This window comes from Thermoascus crustaceus, assembly GCF_041956765.1.
Source record: "Thermoascus crustaceus strain CBS 181.67 unplaced genomic scaffold VTN00scaffold_6, whole genome shotgun sequence".
NCBI classification, from domain to species: Eukaryota; Fungi; Ascomycota; class Eurotiomycetes; order Eurotiales; family Thermoascaceae; genus Thermoascus; species Thermoascus crustaceus.
Genome location: NW_027192532.1, coordinates 1,917,049 through 1,942,987, shown reverse-complemented (window position 1 = coordinate 1,942,987; position 25,939 = coordinate 1,917,049). Strand labels below are relative to the sequence as shown.

Below are 25,939 nucleotides of genomic sequence, written 5' to 3'. Positions count from 1 at the left end.
AGATCCAGCACCAGACTGGCGGGGGGGGGGAGCACAAGAGTGATGAGAGGAGGGGGGAAAAGAAAAAAAGGAACCTCGTTCTGGGGGATGGAAGAACCCGCTGGTTGGAAAGAGGAGGAAAAACAACGAAGGCAGACTGGCTGAAAGAGGAAAAAGGAAAGCCGGGCTGTTCGCAGCGATTCGGATCGAGCGCGCCAGACACGCGAAGCAGATGCAGGGCAGTTCCACGGCTGGCGGAAAGCGGAAGGCGGGCGGCGAGGGTGGGATTTGCTAGGATGGGAAGGGGAAGAATCAGTGGCCAGGAAATCATGGAAAAGGAACGATCGCAAGGGATGGGTCGAGCTGGATGGGCGGTCATGAAGAACGGTCTGCGTTAAGCGTGCCGCAGCTGGACCCAACGACCCGTGGACATGGATGGGGGGATGGATCGCGCTTCCATGGGGATCAGCTGGGGGGCCCTTCTTGCGTTGGGCGCCGTTTGGGATGCGGACATGGCCATGGCCTCCTCCCTATGCCCGTACCAGCCTGCGCCCTCCGACGGCTCCTTCATGTACATACGTGTATGCGTACCGTATGCCGTATCCTTGTAACGCCGCTGTTACCTGGATCCTAGTGCTCTGCCGCACCGCTCTCAGACGCGGACGGGTGCGCTTCCGTAAGTAGGCCGGCCCACCCGTCCCTGCGCTTCGGGTGCCCTTCACCGTTCCTGGTCTGGCTGACGGCCAGCAAGCATGACGCTGTAAAAGGCCAGTGGCACGCCCCAGCTGTCCTGTCTGCAGGATCCGTCGGGAATGCCCAGGGACAGCCCGGAGCAGGTGCTGAGCAGGCTACGAGATTACAGAACAACCAGACGAAAAGCGCCAGTCGAGATGCGACAGTCAAGAGCGGTGAAGTTCTTGCGAAAGAGACGCAGGAAACGCGGCAGCAACATCATACAGGCACTGCCGGAAAACGCGTCCAGCTGATGGAGGTGTGCAGGGCCCACGGTACGAACCAAATCTTCAAGAGGGGCCGCGGCCCGTGGATGGCGAAAGGCCCGAAAACCAGAGGAGAGAGAAACCTGGTCGACTATAATCCTTCGGTGTTATTATTCGGTCCCAAACTCGCTGCGCGAGGACGAAGTGTTCGCCGCAAAAAGGAGGCCTGGGTGCGCATCATGCTTGTTGCGGTGTGGGAAAAAAAAACCGTCTCTGCTGCGAACGATGATGCCTTGTTGCGTTGCGGTATCCCTCACTGATCCCTTGCTTGCTGGGCTGTGCTACCATACGAAGTGGCCTCCCAGTGGTGCGTCTCTCCTTTTGAGATGCGCTATGGACGGCGGAACCAGGGAATCGAACAGTGCCTTGATTGTTTCAAGGCAGGCTACATATCTCGGGCAACATCTTCGAGTTTCTGCTCCGTGAGATGGCGTACCGGATCATGGCGTACTGCGTACGACATGTCGCCGTTTGCCTTTCCCTAGTTTGTCTAGCTTGCTGCATCTGTCACATTTTCAGGCTGGCTGGTTGCCTAAATCGCTGCTTCTATGTCCGTCGCTGCGGAGCTCTTGGACGACTTGATGCTCTTCGTCGGAGGCAGTGCGCAGTACTTGATGCAGTTTGCAAGATTGTCCTTCTGGCATTGCTACAGCCCGGTGCATTTCTCCGTACTTCGCTCCTTCTGCCCGGTCTTCTCTGTATGTAGATGTCCGTCCCAGGTCCAGTCTACTGCATAGACCGCAGTAGCGCCTGCGGGAATGCATGCGGCCGCTATGCGGCCGCGGCCGCCGGGCGTCATGTACGCTTTAGTATGGAATGCACGGAGTAGAGCTGTTAGCAAGAGAACTGCCGACCTCTGGGAATCTCAAGCAAATGCTCTGATGTTTATGCAGCAGTGTGGTAACGACACAGATGTTGAAACTATTGAATGATATTTGTACGGCGGGGACAGAATACACACCTTGCGTATCCACGTTTTGGCCCCCAAAGCATCACCAACAGAAGAAAAATTCTCAGCACGCACGGCCCTCGAGTCGCATGTTGATAGTGTCTATTTTCAGGCCCTGGGCACCTGCAACGGTGACGAGTCAAAGCAGGGCATTAGCCAGGAGCCTATCGAAGATGACAACAAAGCGCTTTGGATAGAGGAACGCGACAACCTTGCAACTTAGAAGGCAATATAGAAATTACACCCTTCCTAACAGGTCACTGCCCGACAGCTTGCATTCCAACTCTTTCTTTCGTGACTGGTCCCTTCTTGCTCTCAGGCACCTTGTCGTCCAGTCTACAACCGGTTCCCTGTTAGCTTCCCCGCAGGTTGAGTAGTAAGCCTAGGTACTAGATATAGGCAGGTCGATATAGAGCCCGGGATCTAGCATAGGATCGGTGGCACATGATAAGAATGACAGGTTATCTGTCGAATCTGATTGCGGGGTGAAGTTGCTATATCGATGATAGCGTATTGTTCACTGTCGTATTATGGTCTCGTATCTGACCTTCGAATCTCCAGTCTCATTGGGAGACAACAATGCAAACGGAAGAAGTCACCAGCTAAGATCGAAATCAAATATTCTTAGCCGGTTTGGGGCTGCTTACTAGCTTACGTGGATGTAGACTCGTCCCTCGTGGGCAAATGTCAGAACTATTCCCCAATTGGATTTCATCCACGTCCATGGTCTGGGTATACGTGATGGATGGATAAGCGTGAGAGACCTGCCCAACTTGGACCCTGCTGACCACGCAGAAGGTATGAAATAACTGGTATCGAGGGCCTGGACCTCGATGTACTGCGTAACGCTCATTACGGTCGATTTTATCTATTGTCGGTTTGCTACTTGACCCAGTGCTCCGTAGTCTTCTTAGCGTGGTACTCGTGCGGGCCAGATCGAAACATGCACCCCAGCGCAACGAGGCGAGAAGCGGGCCGTCTTGCAGCTTGCAGAATGTGGGATCATGGACGGTGGGCTTCTGACAGTATTCAGGATGCTGCACGTCATCCTTCTTCTCCTTCTTGCCGTGTGGGGCGCAGCGAATTGCAGTCGCAGGGGAAGCATCCGAGCCGCTGCACCTTTCCACTGGAACAAGCGGATTCTCCTGGCAAAGCTGAGGATAAGGCAACCAACATTGGACGGCCTGCTCCGTCCGCCCCATCATGGGAGGGAGCGCACCGGACCGTGGTCGTGGAAACAGTGATTGGTGCAACGGGCCGTTGCCTCTGTTGGTCGGGTTATCGGTTCCGGCGGTGGTGTGGCGAAGGCTTCAAGAAGATGTGAGGAACGGATCTAACGGAATGTGAGACATTGGTACCATGGAAAGCAAAGAAGCCAGGTTCGAACATATTCAAATCTAGACGCCATTATTATTACTGGCACCAACTGGGAACAGTCAGACGGGTAGCACGCGTCCCATGTGGAGTCCAGGGCGGTGAGAGCGGCGGCTAAGGAAACGCCGCCGATTATTCTCACCCACAGGTGGGGTAGCGATGAATTTCTCAGCTGAAAGGTCTAGAAATAACATCACAGGTTACTTGCCACAAAGATTATTCTTTGTCAGAAAGAATTCTAGATTGTATCGGCGATTCCGTACTTCGCCCTACGAACGACGGGGTTTGTTGCGAACGTTGTTGAATGGCCAGATTCCGAGTGATGCAGGCATGCAATCGACCCAGGTATCCACTCCTTGGGGATTTGATACTACTACTTAATGATTCAGCAGCAAGACACATGGCAAAAAACACACGATAATCAATATGACCAGACAGTCGTAAGCATCGCGCAATGAACCCCGTACAGGAGGAATGATAATGATTACACTGCCGGTAGGAAAAAGAAAAGGGGGCTGCTGGACTCCTGGGTAAGCAACAAGATCACCAGTTCAGCTTTTGGAGACGGGAGGTTTGTAGGGCTACCTAGTGAGTTGGGGTGTCCGCAGGGGACAGCATCCCTGCAAAACGGGTCGGTCGCTTTGAACCTTGGCCATCTCTGGTGCTTTGCCCGGCTGCTGAGGCCGTCGATTGGTGGGTGCAGAAAGAACCGAGCGTAATCTAACTTCTGGGCTGGCCTGGTTGACGGCCATCCGCGGTTCCATGAAGGCCCAGGTGGAGAGCCCTAAAATCCCAGTGCTGCAGTCCTGGGACCGCGCCAAAAGGTTGACTGATCTGTGTCAGTGTGCCACTTTCTGGAATCCTGCATTAGTGTAGGTGCTCTCTCGACCTTGAGAGCTCGATGATAGCCGTGTCTCAGCATCTCGTCAGGGACCCAGGGCCAACGAATCTGATTATCGTCGGAGGCAACAGAGTCATTGGACCCAGCCAGATGCTGCTGGGAGTCGGAGATTGCAATCGTTCAGGGTCTAGAGGGGGAAAAAAGAAGAAAAAAAATAGTGTTCCAGATTTTCAAGCATGCAGAGGCCCACCCAACCGCCAATCGCCCAGCTCGCGGGTACCTGCGATATTTTCGCCGGGAACCTTGCATACTCCGTAGGGGGGCCGGCAAACCGGGTCCAAAGACTAGAGTCATTTGATTTTAATGATGTTCACAAAGCAGATGTTGGATAGTGCGAGCTAAAAAGGGTGTGAAGCGAGAGCCAATGTGACTTGACATGTGACTTACCGGAGGATGTCAAAGAACAATATCGCTGGAGTACTAGGTAGTCCGCGAACGTCTGCACCGCAGTGTGCGTATGTGACCGGACTTGCTGTACAGAATCAAGGTAGTACAACAATAGTACTTTGTACGGGGGCAGCGCCACACCCCGGACAGGCGGAAGGACTCCGTAATGCATCGTCTCTCAAGGCGCGTGTATTGAATGCAGTCCAATCACTCATCCCAAACACTACCAATTGATGGAGTCTCACTGCGAGACGCGAGACCGGACTATCGGACTCGTGACTAAATAGTTCTAGCACCCAAATCCATGTTGCTCGTGTAGAAGTCGGCGTCGGTCTGGTAACGTGTGAAGACGAGATGTCAGGATGTTGGACTGTTGTTGCTCCTGGTCGCAGGAATCAGCAATCTGGACTGTGATTTGATAGAAGTCTGGAATGAAATGGGTATGGTATGCATTGGAGAATTCGTCATACTGAACGAAGTCACCCACAACCAAGTCTTCAGACGGAGGTATGCCCCGGCGCTCCTTGAACATCAGGATGGAAATTGACCTGTAACAAACAAATTCACATGCTGCTAAGGTCCTCTTTAGGCAACAATTGCCTCTGTAGCTTGTCCAAAACAGCAATGCTGAAAAAGAATCCCCGCGATTGTCAATGCGTGAGGCGGGCGTCTATCGATTTCAAATACATCCTTGCGGGGAACAAGAGCCACTCCAGTCATGACCTGAAGAGGATAGCGTTGCGCTAGGTACACAGCAAGTCATCCATAGTCGGGGAAGCTACTCTCTAGATGGCAGTAGTACCAACACTGACAGGTGTCGACGTGGCCATTGCTCCTCTACTAGAGCAACTGCTGCCTATAGCTTGCCCTGCACTGATCACTCTTTCCTGCGCTGACAACAATGTCTCATTCGACTATTGAGTAGGTACATATGACATGGTGCCTACTTATGCACGATGCTGTTCGTGAATACTGGACAGCATCAGAACCTTGGAAACTCCGCGGACGTGGACTCCGAAAGAATTGGCAATCTACCATGACGAAAGGCCGGATCAGATGTTCAGGCGTCACCGAGCAAAGCTACGGTAGGAAGAGCGCTGCTTGCAGCCATGACGGCTGTGACTGGAGCGTGGCCTGCATGGCTCCTTGCATAGGAACAAGCGCCAACGGTGCGGCTGCCAGCACCTGTATGGCGCGCCTCCCCGTATCCGACCACATCGACGACGGGCCGCCCCGACTCCCGCCGATCTCATGCATGAGTGTATATCGCATGTCCCTCTGGCGTCAGGGTGACGGCGGCGCCTCGTTAAAACCCCGGCACTCTGAACACCCTGTTTGCAACCTGGATTCTGCGACCGGCTCTCCGTGTTCCCGCTTGATTGACTTTCCTGAAGACCGTGAGTACCGAGCAAATCTGCAATGATGTCTGCACAACGGGTAGGATGTGCCGGGAGCCCTGGAAGACGACTGATGCGGAGCTTGACTGACACACAGCAAGCTGTGGTGAGATATGCTGGCCGGCCGCCGCTCCCGGCACCGGCTGACGAGGCAAATGGCTGCAATAGCCGACTGCTCAATAATGCGCTGTGCAGAATTTGCGCGCTCTGGCTGTTTTCATCTCGCTTCTCGGAGACGTCCCAAACATCTGACATGGCCTTGACGCAGGGGACGGATACCGGTGATACTTACGGGACCGTGGCGGATACAGACCAAAACCGCGAAATACGGATACGCGTACGGGACGCCGCGCGCCGCAGCCGGGCTCACGAGGGTTCAACCGTCAGCCTTTTTGCTGGCCACGTTTCTCGGGACCCAATCGGCGCGGCGGGCAGGTCGCCACCGCCAATGACCTGCGTTGGCCCGGGGCTCTCTCCACAGCCAACCTCGCCATGGCGCAGGGCTGTCCGGCTAACCAGCACGGTGAGCGCTTTGGCTCCGTGCCCATGTCGAGCCGACCCCTGCTTCCCGCAGTGCCCGCATACGGTGACGATCACGGGAACCGAGACCTGGGCCTATCACTCGGCTGTGCGCTGCCCTTGCTGCCAGCGCCCCGCTGCTCAGCCCAATCGGGCGCGCGTGGTCGCATGCGCGCCAAAGGCCCACCATGGGCTTGCGGTGACGCTCATCACGAGCTCGTCCTCCTTCGTCGACGTGGCGAGGCTGGGACCGCTGCCTGACCTCAAAATCCATCTGCAGTCGCCGATGCAGAACGTACAATGCCTCTGTGAGCGTCACAGTGAGGCATTCCTGCAGCCTGTGTGCCTTGCGCGCTGCTATCTCTCCTTCTTTCTCCCTCTTCCTTCACTCTCGATCCACAACTGTCTCGATCCACAGCTGTTTCGACTGGTAAAATTCCAAGGTCGATGTCTGACCATGAATATCAGCAATGATCCCAGGCAGGTATGCAGTCGGGGACTGCGCAGTAGTGGTTGGTTGCGTAGGCACGGCCGTGAAAGTCTATATACATACATCTCACCAAAGGTCCCTCGGGGTACACCGAGTAGTGGATTCCCCGATCAATAATACTGATTGGTAGCAACGAGATCTGAGATCTCGATTACAACCGCGTCTGCTCGAGCCTGACCCTCCCGTCAAGCGCTTATTCGGAGATTATGAGAAAACAAAGTGGGTCGTCCTGTTTGCGCGAACTCGTGCTGTGGGTGATCGTCTGTAGGATGTAGCCGACTGTAACGATGATCCGAGAGACAGCTGGAGAAATATCACATTCGAATTGGAATCACCTCCAACGTTAGCATGCCAGATACCCTGTCTGCTGTCTTGGTGATTCCCAGAGCCCATGTACGGTAGACGCTAATGTCCTTTTTGAGCAGAAATGAGCACCAGCCTCGGCTGACGTGACAGGGAGAGAACGCGCGAGTCGGAAGAAGGAGCACAGAGGAAAGGGGGTTGTACTACCAAAAAGAAAACCAGATACTTGCTACCCGTGTGGCAGCTCGGGAGAGAGATCCCTGCCAATTCAGGTCTCCTTACATCTAGACGGCCCTGCGATCCACGCACAGCAGATTTTATGCTACTGACCTTGCAGATGTGACCAGAGTTTCGGAAAAACGAAACCCTGCTTTTTTAGATCTCGACCTTTGACTGCTAATCTGGAGCACACTGCATGCTAAGTTTCCACGTTGAAAGAGGAAGAAAAAGAAAAAAGAAAAGAAAAGAAAAGCCATTACAGGGCGGATATTGGGCACTGAAATAACATGGCAAAAGTACTACACAGTTTTTCTCCACTATAACTGGCGCAGGTTTTAGGTCATTAGGGTTGTGTTCCCTCTGATCCGCCTAACACCCCCCTGAAAAAAAATCTCCGATATGTGACAGTGACACAAAAAAACCGTTTGCCGCTGCGTGAAACGACATATGATGGAGTACACATAATATTATTCCCAATGACGTGGAACCTGTCATACACTTGCCACAGTCTAATCGTTTGCTCCGTATATAGTCGGTACAGTCCGGATAGCGACGACGCGTACGTAGAAGAAGTGAATGTCAATTTTCAGGAATCTGGTACTTTGATGCGTGTTGAAGATCTTTATTATTCATCCCTTTCTTTCATTCATGAACTGAGTGTTGTTGCTTTCTCTTGGCCGGGTCTTAAAGATATTAATTTTTTCTCTCAGCTAATGAAACCATTCGCAGCATGCCATCAGAATATAGAAAGGTCGGTGCATACGTATATGGACGTATTCATCCCCCTCACGAATACCTCAAGGAAAACTCTGGAGATGCATTTTGCTGTGTAGCATTTATCTATTTGCATTGATATGTACCTAGGTATCTATGTAGATATACATACATGCATACAGCCTCTCCTCTGTTCCCCTAGTACCTACCTACCTACCTGACACCATCCAGTGGACTCGATTCCATTCAGGACCTCATAGCCACCCACCCATCCATCCATCCACGACTCTAGGTACCTAACCTAACAAACTCCACCTTACCTAGGCTAGCTTAAGTTGGGTTAGGTTACCTAGGTTGGGTACCTTGATCAACAATGGATCCCTGTACTATATACAACACCACTGATAGATAGAAGATTAGTACCTTGGTTATTTACCTAGATAGATAGATAGATAGAACCAGGTGGATATAGGTAGGTAGCTAAGCTATACTGTACAGAGGATATCCGATCACAGCAACAGCACCACCCGTCGGGAGTGCTCTGTCTGCACAGCACACAGAAAGAGAAAGTACTGTACACATCTGCCCAAGCATCCCAGCTGGACTGATGTGGGGTGGATAAACAATTGCACACTGGTCGGAATGCTTTATCTCTACGGAGATAGTAATAATGATAATGGGTAATGAAAGCCGAATTAAATTAGTCCAATCCAGCTGGCAGGTATGTATTAAGAACAGCCAGAGGTAGAAATTTTAAATATATATATACATCCATCCCCCCACTCTACCATGATATTATCATATTACATCAAACCTATATATGTATAGACCAATTTATAAGCATGCGAAACGTCTACAAATTCAACAGAAGTCTACCCTTCTCCCCCCATTTCCTTGTTGTTTCAGCGAGTGGTTCAAATTCCCACTGCTCCCGCTTCACTATTACTATCAACCATGGAATTCCAATGGAAACCATCACCAGCATCCACGGTAAGCCTGACAAGTCATTGAAGTTTATCAATATCTGCAATAATCCATCATCCAAGGTAATAGGTTGAGGGTGGACGGCTAACCTTGTCTAGTTTTATTGTTTTTTCCCTCAACGTTCGGCTACAGGCTCGGCACCAGCACCTAAAAAGTTTCCAAAGTGACAAACTTCCAAGAAGAGAAAAAAAAAGTGGACTGGCAAAAGGTAATGAAATATGATTGTAGACAAGGTGATGGCACTATAGAGATCATAATTATCCAGTTCAAGTAATAATGAAAACACATGGATGGTTTCCTTTTTGACCAGCGGCTACTTTACGCACTTTGTATGCCTCGTCTTGGACGTCTATTATCCTACTCGAAAGAAAACGAAGCAACCAACAGCGACTGAAGAGTGCATCGCAGGGAATCATATCTGGGGACTTGGGTACACCGATAGTCACGTAACGACAGCCGGAATTTTACCGTCAGAAAGTCGACACTCGACATTCGATACATACAGCTAGAGCATCGTACTGATACGAAAAAGATTATGGGTCGTAATACGACATGAAAGGAAATGAAGACTCGTCCCTTGTAGGTTTGTGTGAATTTGGGCACTGATGCAGAAAACGAGATGCCCGTGCTCCGGGATCCATTCCACCTGTGCAAGTCATCCGTCGAGAGGATCGATTTCACGACAGGTGCACAGACAGATGGGTCTTCCACGCCGCTATTGATCCCATTTCCAGAACCAGAAAGAGCAGGGGCAGCTGTGATGACGAATGGGAAGTAGAGTATGACGGATTTGTGCGCGGTCACCGGTGTAGCCTGTAGACGTGGACATGTTAGGAGATGAATTAGGTAGTGCCGTGGAGCCAAAAAGCATCACTGACGGTAACGGGCCGAGTCTGGCGCGCACGTCTGCGGTATATAGTATAGCCTATGCAGGTCAGCGGTGGAGGATCGAGATTAACACCAACGGGCGACCCTCGGGGTGTCGTATCCGAGAGTTGCGGCACCTCGTCTGGAGAGAAGGATTGGCGGTAAGCAGAGGATGATATGGGGAAAAAGGCCATGTTATCATATGCAACGTCGGACACTCATGCATTCATTCTACGGGAAGATGCAGCCAGTGAGAATTTGAAGAGGGCCAACGCGTGCGAACGACGATATTCCTTAATAATGAGTATTTTGTGTAGACCAAAGACATGACGGCTTTTGAGTTGGCTCTCCTGAAGCGACTGACGGATAATACGTGGAGCCTTTGTGACAAGCGCTTTCCCGTCAAATCCAGCATCCACCCCGCTTGCAAAGTCGAAAAAACTCGATATCAAAATACTTAACCTTATGATGATCGTTGAAATGCGCTACAGAAATCTCTCTGCGGATCACAGGTGACGGACGTTCCCTAAGTCACAGCTGAGCAGCCGTGACCTGCGAGTTCGGAAGCAAAGGTGACTAGATCATAACACCTGCACTATATAGGTTTGGAAAGGCTTTTATGCACAACGGTGAGATGCGGGCTTTTTCTGCAGTTCCCCATTCAACCGCCGGCTCCATCGTCGGATTCCTCGTCGGAGTCGTCCGCAGGGTCGGGCATGACAACGCTATTCAGATACGTAACCTGCGGCAGATGTGTTCCTTTGTCAGCAAACGGCTGCCAAGTAGCAGAGGCTCCCCTCCCCCTCCTCTTTGATCGAGGCAGGGTGAGCGGTGAGGGAGGCATCGACAGCGTGGCAGGGACCCCGAGGTCCAAGACCGCAGCGCAGAGCCATCAAGTTCTCAGAACGCCACAGACACCCCTGCTAGGCTAGCCACAAGCGCGGATGGCGCCAAAGGAGACATGCCGCTCTGGCGGTGGGTATGGACGGGAGAGCAGAGTATGGTAAGGGGAGGGGCGGACTAGGGAAAGTGAGAGAGACGGCGTGCAAATAGAGGGAATCCTTACAAAGGGAACCATGATGCCCACGAGCTCCGCAATCGTGTCCTGCGCGTCGGGACTGAGCAGGACTGCGTCCGGCAGCGGCTTGCCCACGGTGAAATTGCGCAGCCGTAACAGCTCGATGTTCTCGTTGTCTTGCTCGTAGCCCTAGAAATGAGCCCGAGACAGAGTTTGTCAGAACCGAACTTTGCCAAAGCTAAAGATGAGCTCAGAACGCCGAACCGTGGAAACACCCGCGACGGCGCAGCGAAGACCCTTCGTAGCCCCAAACTCAGTGCGGCCAGCGTCCCAGGGGCCGCAGAGCCGTGGCAACGTCTGCGGGAAGGGGTCGGCCCAGCAGGGTCGGGGCGAGCGGCCCTCGCCAGCCATAGCAACACCCGGCCGACGGCCCCGTCCGCGCTCATCGTCGTCCACCGTCACCACCCGGTCAGCGGCCGTCGTTACCTGTTGCCTGTGTCGTCGTCTCTCAAACCATCCACGGGGACGACAGGAAACCTTCCCTTCTCCACGAGCCCGGTTTGGTGATGTCTGTGGTTTCGATGGTGTTGATGCTCTCTGACCGATCCCGGATAACAGTCGGTCGCACGGAACAGCTCGTGCCATTATTGCAGGCCTTGCAGCATGCTGACCTAGAAACCAACGCCCCATCGTCTGGATGGCAGTGACTTGCCGAGGAATATACACCAGGGAACGAGACTGACGACCGCTGCTCAGGGTGGTGGTGATGATGACACTGACGACTGCTCTGGACGCGCCTTGCTGGGCATGTCCAATGCTAGAGAAAGAACAGAACCTACCTTCGGTTTGGTTTTTAGGGCGCTCTCTTGATTCTGACTGACGAATGCCTTTACAGCTTTCTCCTCGTCATCAGGAATGCCCTTGAAGAACTCCCGGCGCATGCCGGCATCGTTCAAGACAGCCTTGATTCGCCGCGAGTTTCGGTCGATGTCCTCACGAAGGAGCGCGAGTTTGCTGGCCTCTGGCATCCAGAGACCAGACCCTGGAATGAAAAGAAGACAAATAGTCAGCCATCCCACTGCGTATTATATTCCGGACCGGATATGTGGACTTGTCGTCGCAGCTAGCGATCTTTACGCCGATAATCACAATTAGATGCGCCACTGCGGCATGCCCGGCCCGCTGATGATCGGGGACGGTCCGCGTCCCAACGACTTGGATAGCTGGGCTGAATTGAATAGCGGATCAGCCAGATCCTTGGGCCCGAGCTGGACACTTCACAATTGTACAGTTAAGGAGTCCGTTGGGTTAACGGGTCCCACATCAGCAGCAAAGTGGACACTACAAGAGACTACCTACCGACGAAACAGGATCCAGGCTGAAGGTGAACGTAGTAGCTTGCATAATGACCTTTCTTTCCGGTGCGAGACCTGTGTGCAGTTAGCTGACTGGTCATTGTGGATATTTCTAGAAGGAGCACCCACCAAGCTGCTGAAAAGTGCGCCTTCCCGCCTGTTAGCCCAAGAAAAAGAAACTTCCAACGAGGTGGTGGAAGTAGCATGGAGCATATTAGCTCATTTGCGTGCACACCGTGTCGGACGTACCTTGTATGGGGTAGGGTCGTTGCTGAATCTGATGTCTCGGTGGATGCGGAAGACCTGGGGGCAAGTTGTCATATTAGCTCACCGGAGTCAAGTGCGCGCGTTTTCCGGTCTCTTACCAGGTCCTTAGTTGGCAATTCGGGGATGGTGCTGTCCTTCTCGATGATCTTTTCCGTGAGAGTTTCAACGAACGTTTCCCAATCCCTTTTCGAAGCTCTATAATCCGCGTCGTGTGCTGAAGAGACATATCGTCAGAGAATTGGACTCGTACATCATGAAACAGATCCTCACGATACTGGCTATACCTTTCAGCCATTCTCTTTCATTATTTTCCTTCAGGTCCTGCAAGAAGAGCATGGTATTGGGATGAATTGTATGGTCCTGGTAAGGTGTGTCACCTGGATCTCTCGCCTTCCTGTGTGGAATCTTGATGTAGATCTCTTTTCCCGGTCCCAGTCCAGTCCGCACCCCTTCCCTCCACAGCTCTTTGCCCTTGAGTGCTTCGATCTCTTCTTCTACCTCGGCATTATTGTCATCGACCTTGGACTTCCTCTTTCTCCCGTGGGCCCAGCCCCACCCTCCACGCTTTTTCTGCTTTGGCTTTTCCTCTTCGTCATCATCCCATTTTGTAGAAGCTCTTTCGGTTGCCTCGGGACCAGGAACAGGGGACGTAGATCTGGTGTCCTCGAAGGCGGAGCCAGAGTCCTCGGCGGATTCGGACTGAGACTCGGACTCGGACTCTTCGGGCGCAGAGTTTCCGAAGTACTTGCTTTTCTTTGTGGTGGATCTGATAGGCTTGCCTTTTGTTGTGGCAGGCTCAGGCTTCTGCTTCTTGGATTTTGTTGCAGAAGTCGCAGTCGCGAGGGGCGCAGACGGGCGCCTCTTTGGCGCCTGCGCCGGAGCCTCCGCCGGCTGGGAAACGACCCGCGACGATCGGCGAGGCATGACTGCGGTCGAAATTGGCGTGCTCTGTAGCGGATTCGCCGAAGCAGCCTTGTCTAGATCTCTACCGCTGACACCAGATTTCACAGCGACAAAAGGATAGATGAAGGGGAGTCTGCGGGGTGCGTTATCGTACTTAAACTCATGTGTCGGGACCTTGACCGTATCGATTGGCTCTGCGGGAGATCGCCTGAACAAAGGGACCGCAGGTCCGCAGCGACCAGGGAGCCGGTAGCTCTATGGGGCTAGTAGGTCGCGTGGCAGCTTGGTGTTTGTGCTCTCCCGGCGCTTAGCTCGCGCCGACGGATCCTGTTTCGAGTACGGAGTACTGCGTAGTTTAGCAAGTCTTCACAACGTCCCAAGTTGAGTGCTGCACAAACAACTTACCGAGTAGCCCAAAGAAGACTCAGAGGGTGCAAGAATAATATCGATCCTGTTTGTTTTTCCTGCAAACACACCCTACCCGCCAGCGTCCTCTGGCGAGAACCTGCTCATTACTCGTAAAGAAAAATTCCAAAAGACACCCGCCAATCACAAGCGCCCCTCCGCATGGCAGTATCATAATATTTAACTCTCACCTCGACATCATTGATATCCGTCCTCTACCCCAACATCAATGAATACCGCAAAAATCACCACCAGCACCATCATTCCCGCCAGCTTTTTGTCCCGCAAACGCAAGATTCTGGCGGACCTCTCAGTTCCGGATGCGGAGTACACGGATCTCTCCCCCAAAGGCTCTGTCGATGAGGGGATCCGCGACCTCATCCGCGATGTCAACGGGCTTGAGGGTCTTGTGACGACGAGTAGCTGTGCAGGACGGGTGAGTGTGTTCCTTGAGGGCCAGAAGAGGGGGAGAACCAGGAAACAGACGCAAAATGCCCCTCCATCGGACGTGAAGAAGAATGATGATGAAGATGGTGAAGATCATAGAGAAGACGATGATGGCGATACAGAGCAGCAGGAGAGGATGGGAACGAAGTTCGCTTCCGCTGGCGGCAAGGGAGGAGGAAGGTGGCTCTATGTCTCCCATGACCCCGTGACTGTTCCTGCCCGCGACGCTGAGGGAAGGTGCGAGTCCAGCTCCTTACATGCCCTGTTCGGGATGGTCCCTGGGGATGTGAAGCCTAAGAGGAAGCACGATGATGATGGCGACGAAGGTCAAGGGCTTCGCCTCGTTCGATTCCGGTTTGAGCCTATGGTACGTTTTGTCTCCTTGATTTTAATATGTTGTATACCCATCTTTTCCTACCTAGAAACCTATAACTCCATGGATCTTCGATTTTGTATTTTCTTCGTGACTATCCCGCTTGAGCTTGAGTAAATTCTCGTATTACCTTTCATCCCCCACGTCCCCGCAAGCGATAAAATCAATACGAAGCAAAGAAAAACAAGAGCAATAGAACAAGAGCAATAGCAATAACCAATACCAACAGATCCTCCACATCATGGCCGCGACGCTCAAACATGCCCAGCCCGTCCTGACCGCTGCCTCCAGCGCCGGATTCCGCGAAAGCGGTCTGCAGAGCCTGCGCTGCTTGGATGACGATAACGACGATGACACCAGTCCCATCATCGTTGCGGTGCGGTCATCCGGCTTATCTCTCGAGTCCATTGTCGGGTACTGTGACGGCGAGGATGGTAACGGTGAGCCCATCATTCGCAGCCTCGTGACGGAAGAGTACCTGCGGATGCTGGTCGGGATTGCGAACGAGCGGTTCGAGGTGAATGCAGACCGGGTGGAGAGGTTCCAGACGAAGTTGATGGAGCTATTCTCTGTTCCGCAGGCGGCTCAGTCTGGGTCCAAAGGAAAGGGAAAAGGAAAGGTGAAGTCAAGGCCGGCTGGATGGGAGGATCCGGAGGCGCGTAGGGAGAGGAAGAGGGCTGAAGGGTTGCGACGGAAAGAACTTGAGGCTAGACGACATGAGGAAGAAATAGGCGCAGGAGATGGTCATAATAATAACAATGATGATGGATTTGGACCTATTTGGGAGGCCCCTAGTTAAAACAAAAGTCGAATTGATGACTATGGCTACGACATGGACTTGATACGGTACTCATTCCCTCCCCGTGTCATATAGCCTAGATCTTTACGTATACTTTGATGACGAAAAGGAAGTAATAAAAGGAATTGAACTTCCGTTCAGTTCATCTGCTTGTGCTAATCACATAACTAACTCGTTAACACTCATTCGTAGCAGAGATCATAATCGGCGGCAAGACAAAATCGCCAAAGAGGTTGCCCAAATCAGCAGCATCATCCTGCCGCCCCCTTTTTTCGGTCTTTTTTCCAATTTTCCTCATCGCCATATGTGGCGGATCATTATTTACTAATCCGTGTCATAACCGATTTCGTTTTCCAGAAAGGAATCGTTCACTCGACGAAACATGACAGCTCGAACATGAAGGTACAAAAGTGAAATCTGCTTGTTTCAGAAGTAGAGAGAAACAGCACACCTGTAGTACAGTAACGAGAATAGAGGATCAGAAAGTTGATGGATACCTTCACCACCTCATTCATTACTTCGCCGCTAGTGTTTTTCGTCCTCCGAAGACAGATACCACCAACTGAGATAGATGGAATAGGGTTGTGATGACTTAGAATTAACTAAGTGTACGGTCCCTTGTCCTGACGAAAGTCACGCTCGTGCGTCTCCAAGCCGGATCCGGTTCCCTGCTGACAGTTCACGTCGATGGGAGTAAGGGGGGGAAGGCGAGACGGAGACGACATCGCGGTACGATGAGCTTGGAAGCCATTGCTAGGCAAAACTGGACGGAGCAGAGTCTGGCTCTGGGTGTTCTGGGTCTGGGTACTCTGGGTGCTGCCGTTGTTGCGGCTCTGAGCCTGGGCGAGACGCTGCTGGGTCGGTAAAGCGAGGATGCTGCTGATGGGGCGCATTCCAGACGAAGCTTGGTTAGAGCCATGAGCACGACTAGGGGCAGCTTGAATGGCGGGTTTAGAAGCCTTCTCCCTCTCGGTCTTGATCCAACCATCCAGGACCAGGTTGGTGAGGACGACCATTTCGTACTGGACGGCGTCCTCCCATTTCTTCTTCTTTACCACATCCTTCTTCCATTCAAACCAGACGTGTCCATATGGTGACTCAAGCTGGAAGGTGTGAGTAGCGTACGTGTTCGGCAATTCCGAGGAGCCGGGGTCTGACACCATCGCTCCCTTGGCAATCAAGTCCGCGTAGTACTAGGCAGCAAATACAATTAGTGGGAACAAAAATATGTTATCAGAAACAAGGAAAAGTTAGAGATGCATACCATTAGAACACCTTCATCATAACCGGGCAACCTGACAAGAGTATCAAACGGAAAGTACTTCCCGACATCCGGGAACCTGAGCATTTCCAGAATGTCCTCGGAGTTGACAGAAAGCGTGAACTTCTGGCGTTCATTGAAGGCAGGACAGTTCAATCCAGCTTGAAGCAGATCGTATAGAAGCTTCTGGTCGAGCCCCATTGTGTTGGATTTCCTCACTTTAGCTACCAAAGCCTTGAGCTGGCGATTGACTGCTTCAAAGAGCATATTACGGTCATCAATAGTGTAGAGCTTGGTAGCGTACCAGGGGAACTACAATAATGTGTGAGTATATGATGAAGTGAGATCAAAACCGTGTGAAGTTACCTTGTAAAGAGTGCTAATGGTGCACTCATAAGTACGCTGAGGGCACTTGACACAAAATGGAGACTAAAACAAGCAGAAGAAGATTAGCGTTAATATAAACATTCTAATAGATGTATATCACCCACACGTTGAGGAGTCTCTGCATGACGAATAAGCCCGACGATTTCCTCACTTGTGAAGAAGCCTTGAAACCCGGTCGAGTACGGATCGGTATTTGGCATGACATTAGGCATCCCATTAACCCAGGAAATGCACTTGGCGCGTGGGAATAGCTCCTTCAAAAGGGCATCTTGGCTGCTCAGCTCGACTTCCACGGGGCGACAGCCAAGGCGCGGTGGACGTCCTGCCTCGTAAACTTGATTGATGCGAGTCACTGTCTCCTGAGCATCTCCAGGAGTGAGAAACTCAACATAGCAGTCCATCGTCCTGCCCGTAGAACGTTCCATGATTATATGAACGGGAGTGCCAAGGTCAGGCGTAATAATGCGTGCAGTGCGGCCAAGAAACTGAAGAACTTCCTGCTTTGTAATGGAATAAGGGATCTTCCTTTGAAGTTAGCCATTTTCTCTAAAGTTTAATCTGGTCGAAATAGTAGAAATAACTTACATTGGCAATCTTGATAACTCCGTGCTTTGGTGGACCTTGAAAATGGACAAGACTACCGATTGGCATCTCAGAAGGAAGCGCGACCGTATCGATACTCGACGCATTGTGAGGGACAGTCGGCAGTGCTCGTGGATTGGCTTGAAACTGCTGGACAGCCTGCCTTAGGCTCTGCTCCAGATTCTGCATCTGATTCTGTGTGACACCATGGGTCTGACCCTGATAGGAATCTTGCACCTGGGTCTGAAGAATAGACTGCGAGACACACACTTGATTCTGCACACCCTGTCTCTGGGCCTGAGGAGTAGGCTGAGGCTGGCTCCGTTGAACGCCATACACCTGACCCTGGACACCGTGCGCCTGGTTCTGAAGGACAGGCTGCATCTGATTCTGCGGAACGAGTTGCATTGGATGAATCTGCTGTGGCTGAGCAGTAAGAGGCATCAGCGGAGCTGGAGTCTGCATCACCTGGCCTTGATACTGAGGGGTCATAGGCGCCTGATTTGGGGAGTATCCATATGGCAGAACGTGCGGTGCCGTAGGTTGACCAGGGCCGATGAGGTAGGGATGCTGAGGGATGTTTTGGGCCATATTTTGATTAGGGAATGAAGACGGGATGGTGTCTCTCTGCTGAAGCTGCGTGTGGTAAGGAGTCGGGGGATTCTGGTTTGGATACCCAGACGTTGGCACGTTTCCCTGTCCGTACTCCATCTTTGCTTCGTTGACGAAGCAGCTCACAGTGTGAGGATGGAGGCTCTGAGGGAGATGAGGTTGGTAGTTATGAAAGAAAGAGTTGGCTGGATAGTTGACAATGAGATGTCCAGTGTGAGGGGGGTTTGGTTGAAAGTGAGCGTAATGAGAGTATTTGTGTAAAGACAGGTGAGGGTTCGTAGAATTGTGAAAACATGAGTGAACCGTGTGGTGTTGATTGTGTGCCTGGAACGTTGCCGGAGTTCTCCCTGGCAATTCTCTCACCTGTTTCCTGCCGGATGGACCTTGAAAAGCGGCAGAAAACCCGGGAAAAACAGACACTCCTGCCTCAGCTCTACTTCCTAAAGCCCTTGGTTCTCGCGGAGCTGCCCGTGGAGCTGAAGAGGCATCTTTGGACTGAGAAGGAGCTGGATCCTTGCCTCCTAGTCCCGGGAGTGGTTCTTCGAAGGCTCCAAGATGCGCATATTCTCTTACAACTTTATGTCTCTTCTGATAGTGTAGGTCTCCGGTCACCTGTTCCATTTGTGCAATCTGGGCATTCACCCTTTGCTCTGGTTCCTGAACTCGGAACTCACTAGACACGGCACGAACTCCTCTAAGGCCACGGATACGACTAGGATGTCTAGCTGGCAAGTCATCGAGATAATAATCCTGCGGTTCGCTAGCTGTCTCCGAAGGAGCGTATGAAGGAGTCCAAGTCTCCTCCATCATTTCTTAGTGTACCAGCGACGCGTCCCTGATATGCTAAAACACCGAGGTCAGTCTATCACTCTCCATAATGGAAGCAAAATGAAGAGACATAATATATCAAGTAGGTGACATAATCTCAAAACCTACCGCAAGGTATATCCGAGTGAAGTGCCTGTCGTCGGCGATCTCCGCCTGCTTCTTGAATGATAGGACACGTGAAGACTGAGTGGCTGGGTTTATGCAGCATGGTGAAAGACTGAGAATTCCTAGAAAGGAGCATGCTAGCTCGGCGTAACGCTACTTATGTCGGCAACACGCTGATTAAGCGGATTTGCGACGTGAAGACTCACGCAGAAAGGAGTTGTCATGAATCTGGCTGGTAGACTGGATGGAATGGTAAGGCATCCTGTGGATCACAAGCTAAGATGATAGCATGCAGCTTGCTGCTACATAGTGTATAGAACTTCGATAATAAAACAATAACTGACAAAGAAAAACAGATGCAAACAACCTGTATTATGCCAGGAATGCCAACATAAAAGTGCGAAGTGTACTAACAAGATGAAATGGGAACAGTTCATACATTGAGCCTTCAAATGAGAATGATTACAGTCAGCATACATAGTATAATCAAAAGACGGTATAGGACTGGCATGAAAGTCATCTTAAGACCCGGTCCAACTTCGATGACAAATTGTACGGTTTCGATAGGTAGATACTTCTTAGAACTGCAGTTTGCTTCAGCGGGGCCGCATTGTGATTTCCTGAGTGCAAGAAGCCTGATGGATGCGACAGGAAATAAATTGCTCGAGGACGACGTGGATAGATGGTATAATCGGATTCTCGATGATAAAAAGCCAATTGAACAGCCCTGGTTTTCAGACTGGTATCGACAGATAACAAATTCTACAACATCGGGTTGTAGAGCTAGAGGAGTTGATCGAATAATGGTACGATTAACGGAAGGCATAACGTTGGGACATCCAGCATGTTACTACCTAACATACGGCTTCGGTGTCTTATACTCACCATCCAAGATACTATTGACTTATAAGAACACCGGACAAAAGGAAGTTCGGTTGCGATCGTTCAGACTGAGCAGCACTGTAATGAGGCAACTAGACTGAATGCGTTTGCATCGCGGATCTTGATGAACCGAAAGACTTAAGGCGTCGAGACTGGAAGATGCTGGTAAATATGTGCACAAAGTTGACAAGTCTAGTTTATTCTCTGATGGGAAAGGGTACGGAAAGCCGAGGCCGATTTACACATCATTCGCCGCTCGATACGCGACAGGAGACCACCGATACAGAGGCATCGACGCTAAAAGCGCTGTTGTTGGATATTTAGGCTTCATTGTCACCAGATCAAAACCCCTGTACATGAGCTACCGCTGAAAACAATCAAGTCCATGCATAATTCGTTTGCCAGGAATATCATAGAACGCCCCCCTTTAGTCAAACTAAACACCATGTTAGCAAGCAGCCGACCTTTACTACGAGCAATATACTTACCGGAGTCAAGAAAGATTCTGCAACAAACCGAGCACGAGCATTCAGCTGCAAAGAGTCAGTAACCCTGAATAATCTGGCCATGACGCCGTATTGGGTCCCCAAATGGGATTATCCAAGGGAGTACATACGAAGAGTTTCATCTCCGAGATTTCCTTATCGACCTCCTCCATAAACTGGATAATAAAGTCAACCAGCTTATGTTTCAACATGGCCTCCGTGTGGAAGTTTGTGATCAGGAACGAGATATCGTATCCCTATAGTGAGTTAATCATGGCTACTGCTGCGATGCTACAGATATTGCAATACCGTACCTTTACTGGTTTTCTTCGAAGGATGAAGAATGATTCTGCGCGCTGCGTCAAGAACCTTGTAAATTTGTGTACCAGGATGTTCTCGATTTCATCTGCTTGCTTTATCCGGATGCTAACTCGGACGCTGTTGACACTGGGCTCAATGAGAACTTTCTCGTTCTCATTACGAGCAACAGTCAGGGGATTGAGGAGAAGTTCTGGAGAGCTGGCCGCCTCGATCTCCGGGACATTGTGTCTTTCCGAGGTCTGCGATGCGAAGTTGGCAATGGCGAGCGCAGCGGTCAGGGAGGACCGAACGCATTGGAGGTAAGGACGCAGCGACTGAGACTTCACAGAAGTTAGATAATATTAATATAATAGCATTATCTAAAACAAAGGGGGTAGCAAACCATGATGGAGGAGGTGAGGTTAGTTGCGGGCCCCTATCGCTGTTGTCGCGGATGTCTTAAACGGGATCCCAGTCAACACTCTTTCATCCGCGGACCTATTGGCTCGAGTGAAGCAAAGTAACCTATAATCCTGTAGTAACTCTTCTGGCGTAATATTCTGAACTCGCCCCGAGCGTCGATATACTCAAGCGGCACGCGTCACCGACGATTGCGGAAGCATGAGATGTGGCAGTTGGGCAGTGTTTGCTCTGTTTGTTTCCGTACTATACGGACCACACACTTCGTAAGGTGGCGCTTCCAAGGTTGTTTACCCATCAACGTCAAAGAGCCAAAGGGATCGGAGCTCTTTGATCTTTCAGTGTCAGAACCAACCATGGCTACGATTCCAGGTACGCTTTTGATCTTGCAGTTATATCGTATTATTTGAACCGTTTTTAACAGTTGACTTGCAGTCATTGTGAAGCACCAGGGCAAACGTCATCAGGTCGATCTAGACCCGACGTCAAATGGCGAGACTTTCAAATACCAGCTGTACTCGTTAACGGGTGTCGAGCCAGAACGGCAAAAGATCCTGGTCAAGGGTGGTCAGCTCAAGGATGACACTGATCTGTCTACACTCAACGCGAAGCCCGGACAGACCTTCATAATGATGGGTACTCCGTCCGGTGCTGAAGGCGCTGCCGATCTGGGACGGCCAAAGGAGGCAGTCAAGTTCTTGGAGGATATGACGGAAGCTGAAGCAGCAAAAGCGGAGGGTGCCACTCCTGCAGGTCTGCAGAACCTGGGAAATACTTGCTACCTGAATTCTACTCTCCAGACGCTGCGAAGCATTCCGGAGCTTCAGGAGGAGCTTCAGAGATACAGGCCTTCCGGTGGGCCAAGCGGTACTGGACTCGCAGATCTCAGCAACTTTGGCCTTGGAGGCTTGGGTGCTTCGATGGACTTGACTGCCTCGCTACGTGATCTGTACAAGCAGATGTCCGAGACGCAGGAAGGATTCCCGCCGCTCATGTTTTTGAATGCACTTCGGAACGTGTACCCTCAGTTTGCCCAGAAAGCTAAGAATGGCCATGGCTATGCGCAACAGGACGCGGAAGAAGCTTGGTCGCAGATCGTGTCATTGCTGCGGGAGAGGTTGAAGATCAAGGACGACGGTGAGGTATCCTTCATCGACAAGTACCTTGCCGGTCAATTCGAGTCAGTCCTTGAATGTGATGATCCAGCAGCCAAAGAAGCAGGAGAGGAACCAGTCAGAAGCTCTGATGTATTCCTGAAGCTGAATTGTCACATCGGAAAGGAAACAAATCACCTACGGGATGGCATTAACGCCGGTCTTGAGGAGAAGATTGAGAAGCATTCCCCTACTCTCGGACGCGATGCGGTCTACACGAAGCGTTCCCGGATAGCCCGGTTGCCCAAATACCTGACCGTTCACTTTGTTCGATTCTTCTGGAAGCGTGAGACGCAGAAGAAGGCCAAGATTATGCGCAAAGTCACTTTCCCTGCCGAACTAGATGCCGTTGAATTCTGCACGGACGAGCTTAAGAACAAGCTTATTCCTGTTAGGGACAAGGTCAGGGAGATCCGGAAGGACGAGCAGGATGTTGAGCGTGCACGTAAGCGCCAAAAGATGCACCACCAGAGGGAGGAGGAGCGTAAGGCGGAAGCCGAATCTGCAGTTTCCCTGGAGCCGATGCAGAAGAAGGTCGCAGAGGAGCAGAAGCAGAAGGATGGCGACACTGCTATGACTGAAGTCTCTAAGTCTGACGCAGATATCGAGGCTGAGAGGACCGCTTCTATCCTCGCAGCGAAGAAGGAGCTCTCTAAGCTTATCGACCCGAACCTTGCCTCGGACGATGGCTCAAACAACTCCGGACTCTACGAGCTCCGTGGTGTGATCACTCACCAGGGCGCCAGTGCAGACAGCGGCCACTACACGGCGTATGTGAAGAAGCAGGGTCGACTTGTGGATGACCCCAACGTGCCAGGTGGTAAGAAGCGAGAGGAGGACGGAAAGTGGTGGTGGTTCAACGATGAGAGAGTGACTGAGGTGGATGCTGAAAAGATTGAGACTCTTGCCGGCGGCGGTAAGTCTCACACCCAACCCCGGTGTGAAAGTAGCAGTGCTAACATCTAATTTCTTATTCTAGGCGAGTCCCATTCTGCACTGATACTGCTCTATCGTGCTATCGACCTGCCCACTTTAGAGGAGGGCACACAGTGATTGGCTGACGCAAATCCTTTGGATCATCTCCCTCCCGTCCCTTTCCATGACTACACTGCTTCTCCTTCCTTATTATGGTTGCCTCAGAACAGATTAACATAGACGATAAACACCTTTAGATGAATCAAGGTCATGAATATGAAATACGAAGGCAAAGCGTTCTATGTCGTATTCCCTCATCTCCTGTAGCTGATTTGGTTATCTGTAGTAACTTTATAATGCCATGTAGGAACTAATAAAGCGGTACTGGACCTGACATTCATCCAAAGCGGCAAGTGATTACTTCTCCGCTTTATGTACTGCATTGTCTTTATATATTAGTTGGCCTATAGACCAGTGTCCGAAAGTCTCCAAATCGGGATAAAAAAACCCAACTGCGCATAACGATTCCATATCAAGAATGTCATATTTATCTAAATACACGTCTAAATACTCAATACTATTTTATCCAACAAAAAGACATGGATGGCTTTTCAAGAGACTCACAGAAACCTAGCTGACGCTAATCGTCATGATCTTCGCACGTGACCTGAGGTACACCATGCTGGGCCTCGGTAGAGAGCCCGTGCTCCTGAGGGACAGAAGTACGGGGTAGCAGGTACTTCGTACGTACCTCAAAAAAACCGCGCTGAGAATAACCAACAAAAGCGCAGTTCTTCGAATTGAGATGTGACAGAAATGTCTTACTCCTCAAGGACGTTCCCGAGGACTCTACAGTGCCAATTACCGTGGAGTCGTACCGTTCGAGCTCGGCCCTCAACAGCAACAGCTCCTCTCCTAGCGCTCAACCAGAACCAGAACTTCGCCAGGCGCGCCATCACAACCGCGTACACAACCGCCTCTTCCGGACCACAGTCAAAATGGCCGCGTCATCTCCGCACGCTCCTCTACGTGGGGATCTTCGGAGCCTTGGGGGTATACTTTGATAGCTTTGTGTCATTCGCGCCGCCTCTCCCAGGCACAGATGAGGATGCAGCACTTATCAAGAAGATTTCCAGGCGACTCGAAACTTGTCCTATAACCAAAGAGCTGAGAGAAGACCCAGACTATGTTGAGTGGGATGCGTATGGGAGCTTTTCAGATGAGGAGAAGGCGCATAGACTGACGTCTGGTCCGCTGCGAGGGGCTCGGGGATTGGCGCTTCAGGTTGGTTTTTCTTTTGCCTGTCTTTTTCCTCAAAATACCTAAGCCTCCTGGCATCCCTTTACTTAAAAGCGGTCTGCTCCGCCGCCAGAGATTCTGGTCTAATATGCTAATTCCCCATGCCCTCTATCTATAGCGGATATTCTGGAACGAAAAAGAGAAGAAGGCCATAAACATCGTCTGGCTCGGTCCGGGTCTCGATGGCTGGCCGATGGTCGTCCACGGCGGAGTCCTGTCGACAGTGCTGGACGAGTGTCTCGGACGCGTAGCCCTCCGCAGTTTCCCAGCGCGCACAGGCGTCACGGCCAACCTCAACATCAACTACAGGGCTCCAGTGAGGTCCGGCGATCTCTACACCGTATACGCGACCCTGGACCAGGAAAGGAGCACGGATCGAAAGGCCTACGTCAAGGGGCAGATTCTCGATGATAAGGGAAAGCTCTATGTTGAGGCGACGGGGCTGTTCGTCGTGCCTAAGAATCTGACGCTGAGGAAAATTGGGGATAACTTTTAGAGCGGCTTGGAAGATTCTGCGATGACGATACCAGCAGAGGATCGTCAATGGCCCCCGGACACCATTCGCAGCAGGGTAACCTGAGGTCGGCATAGAAGTTAGAAGCAATGAGAGTTCTTGCCGCTGAGGCATGTAATCGAGAGGGTCGATTTTGCTTCGGGCACTTCGCTCCTCCGTCTTGTGGCCATTCCCGGATAAGGATTCGGGGAGACTGGTCTCCGTTGCGGATCAATCGTCGGGACCGCAGATTTATTTGGGTGGAGGAACACACTCTTTTAGACCCCCTGGGAAATTTGGACTCTACCACACGATGGCTTGGAGCTGGCCTGGACTTACGACGAATTTCCATATGCAATGAGAAAGCCGCGGAGTTAAAGGAAGGACGGCCACTTGGGGAGTGGCTATACTCAGAAGAAAATAATAATCTTAATAGATATACTTGTAAATATTGGGAATTTCGGTGATTCGATCTAGATGTAATGAATTGTACCTACTATCCTCATCGTCGTCGAGCCCGTTAGGGTATGTATTTGCTGCGTTCAGCTATGGTACACATACATTTCAA

The 25,939-nt window shown here is 51.3% G+C and overlaps 10 protein-coding genes across 10 annotated transcripts; 6 read left to right on the top strand and 4 right to left on the bottom strand.

Annotated features, from left to right (window-relative positions):
- Window positions 1-437: 437 nt before the first annotated feature.
- VTN00DRAFT_8977 (uncharacterized protein) lies at window positions 438-2,149 on the top strand (the record flags this gene model as incomplete). Its single annotated transcript, XM_069435885.1, has 3 exons — window positions 438-560; window positions 614-1,147; window positions 2,039-2,149. The coding sequence occupies 3 exons, from the start codon at window positions 438-440 to the stop codon at window positions 2,147-2,149; spliced, it is 768 nt and encodes a 255-aa protein (XP_069285787.1).
- A 771-nt stretch (window positions 2,150-2,920) lies between these two features.
- On the top strand, window positions 2,921-3,250 carry VTN00DRAFT_8976 (uncharacterized protein; the record flags this gene model as incomplete). The annotated part of the gene is made up of 1 exon (XM_069435884.1): window positions 2,921-3,250. The coding sequence occupies one exon, from the start codon at window positions 2,921-2,923 to the stop codon at window positions 3,248-3,250; it is 330 nt and encodes a 109-aa protein (XP_069285786.1).
- A 1,627-nt stretch (window positions 3,251-4,877) lies between these two features.
- Window positions 4,878-5,120, bottom strand: VTN00DRAFT_8975 (uncharacterized protein; the record flags this gene model as incomplete). The annotated part of the gene is made up of 1 exon (XM_069435883.1): window positions 4,878-5,120. The coding sequence occupies one exon, from the start codon at window positions 5,118-5,120 to the stop codon at window positions 4,878-4,880; it is 243 nt and encodes an 80-aa protein (XP_069285785.1).
- A 504-nt stretch (window positions 5,121-5,624) lies between these two features.
- Window positions 5,625-7,262, top strand: VTN00DRAFT_8974 (uncharacterized protein; the record flags this gene model as incomplete). Its single annotated transcript, XM_069435882.1, has 3 exons — window positions 5,625-5,985; window positions 6,087-6,988; window positions 7,125-7,262. 3 exons carry the CDS (start codon window positions 5,625-5,627, stop codon window positions 7,260-7,262), a joined length of 1,401 nt encoding a protein of 466 aa, XP_069285784.1.
- A 3,480-nt stretch (window positions 7,263-10,742) lies between these two features.
- VTN00DRAFT_8973 (uncharacterized protein) lies at window positions 10,743-13,645 on the bottom strand (the record flags this gene model as incomplete). The annotated part of the gene is made up of 8 exons (XM_069435881.1): window positions 10,743-10,823; window positions 11,148-11,288; window positions 11,939-12,141; window positions 12,459-12,529; window positions 12,584-12,603; window positions 12,704-12,757; window positions 12,820-12,935; window positions 13,006-13,645. The coding sequence occupies 8 exons, from the start codon at window positions 13,643-13,645 to the stop codon at window positions 10,743-10,745; spliced, it is 1,326 nt and encodes a 441-aa protein (XP_069285783.1).
- A 613-nt stretch (window positions 13,646-14,258) lies between these two features.
- Window positions 14,259-15,648, top strand: VTN00DRAFT_8972 (uncharacterized protein; the record flags this gene model as incomplete). The annotated part of the gene is made up of 2 exons (XM_069435880.1): window positions 14,259-14,843; window positions 15,079-15,648. The coding sequence occupies 2 exons, from the start codon at window positions 14,259-14,261 to the stop codon at window positions 15,646-15,648; spliced, it is 1,155 nt and encodes a 384-aa protein (XP_069285782.1).
- Window positions 15,649-16,250: 602 nt separating this feature from the next.
- On the bottom strand, window positions 16,251-18,589 carry VTN00DRAFT_8971 (uncharacterized protein; the record flags this gene model as incomplete). The annotated part of the gene is made up of 5 exons (XM_069435879.1): window positions 16,251-16,841; window positions 16,913-17,221; window positions 17,276-17,338; window positions 17,401-17,817; window positions 17,882-18,589. 5 exons carry the CDS (start codon window positions 18,587-18,589, stop codon window positions 16,251-16,253), a joined length of 2,088 nt encoding a protein of 695 aa, XP_069285781.1.
- Window positions 18,590-20,732: 2,143 nt separating this feature from the next.
- Window positions 20,733-21,496, bottom strand: VTN00DRAFT_8970 (uncharacterized protein; the record flags this gene model as incomplete). Its single annotated transcript, XM_069435878.1, has 5 exons — window positions 20,733-20,741; window positions 20,794-20,838; window positions 20,922-21,047; window positions 21,105-21,431; window positions 21,494-21,496. 5 exons carry the CDS (start codon window positions 21,494-21,496, stop codon window positions 20,733-20,735), a joined length of 510 nt encoding a protein of 169 aa, XP_069285780.1.
- Window positions 21,497-21,866: 370 nt separating this feature from the next.
- On the top strand, window positions 21,867-23,717 carry VTN00DRAFT_8969 (uncharacterized protein; the record flags this gene model as incomplete). The annotated part of the gene is made up of 3 exons (XM_069435876.1): window positions 21,867-21,882; window positions 21,946-23,580; window positions 23,644-23,717. The coding sequence occupies 3 exons, from the start codon at window positions 21,867-21,869 to the stop codon at window positions 23,715-23,717; spliced, it is 1,725 nt and encodes a 574-aa protein (XP_069285779.1).
- Window positions 23,718-24,395: 678 nt separating this feature from the next.
- On the top strand, window positions 24,396-25,374 carry VTN00DRAFT_8968 (uncharacterized protein; the record flags this gene model as incomplete). Its single annotated transcript, XM_069435875.1, has 2 exons — window positions 24,396-24,863; window positions 24,997-25,374. The coding sequence occupies 2 exons, from the start codon at window positions 24,396-24,398 to the stop codon at window positions 25,372-25,374; spliced, it is 846 nt and encodes a 281-aa protein (XP_069285778.1).
- Between the last annotated feature and the right edge of the window lie 565 nt (window positions 25,375-25,939).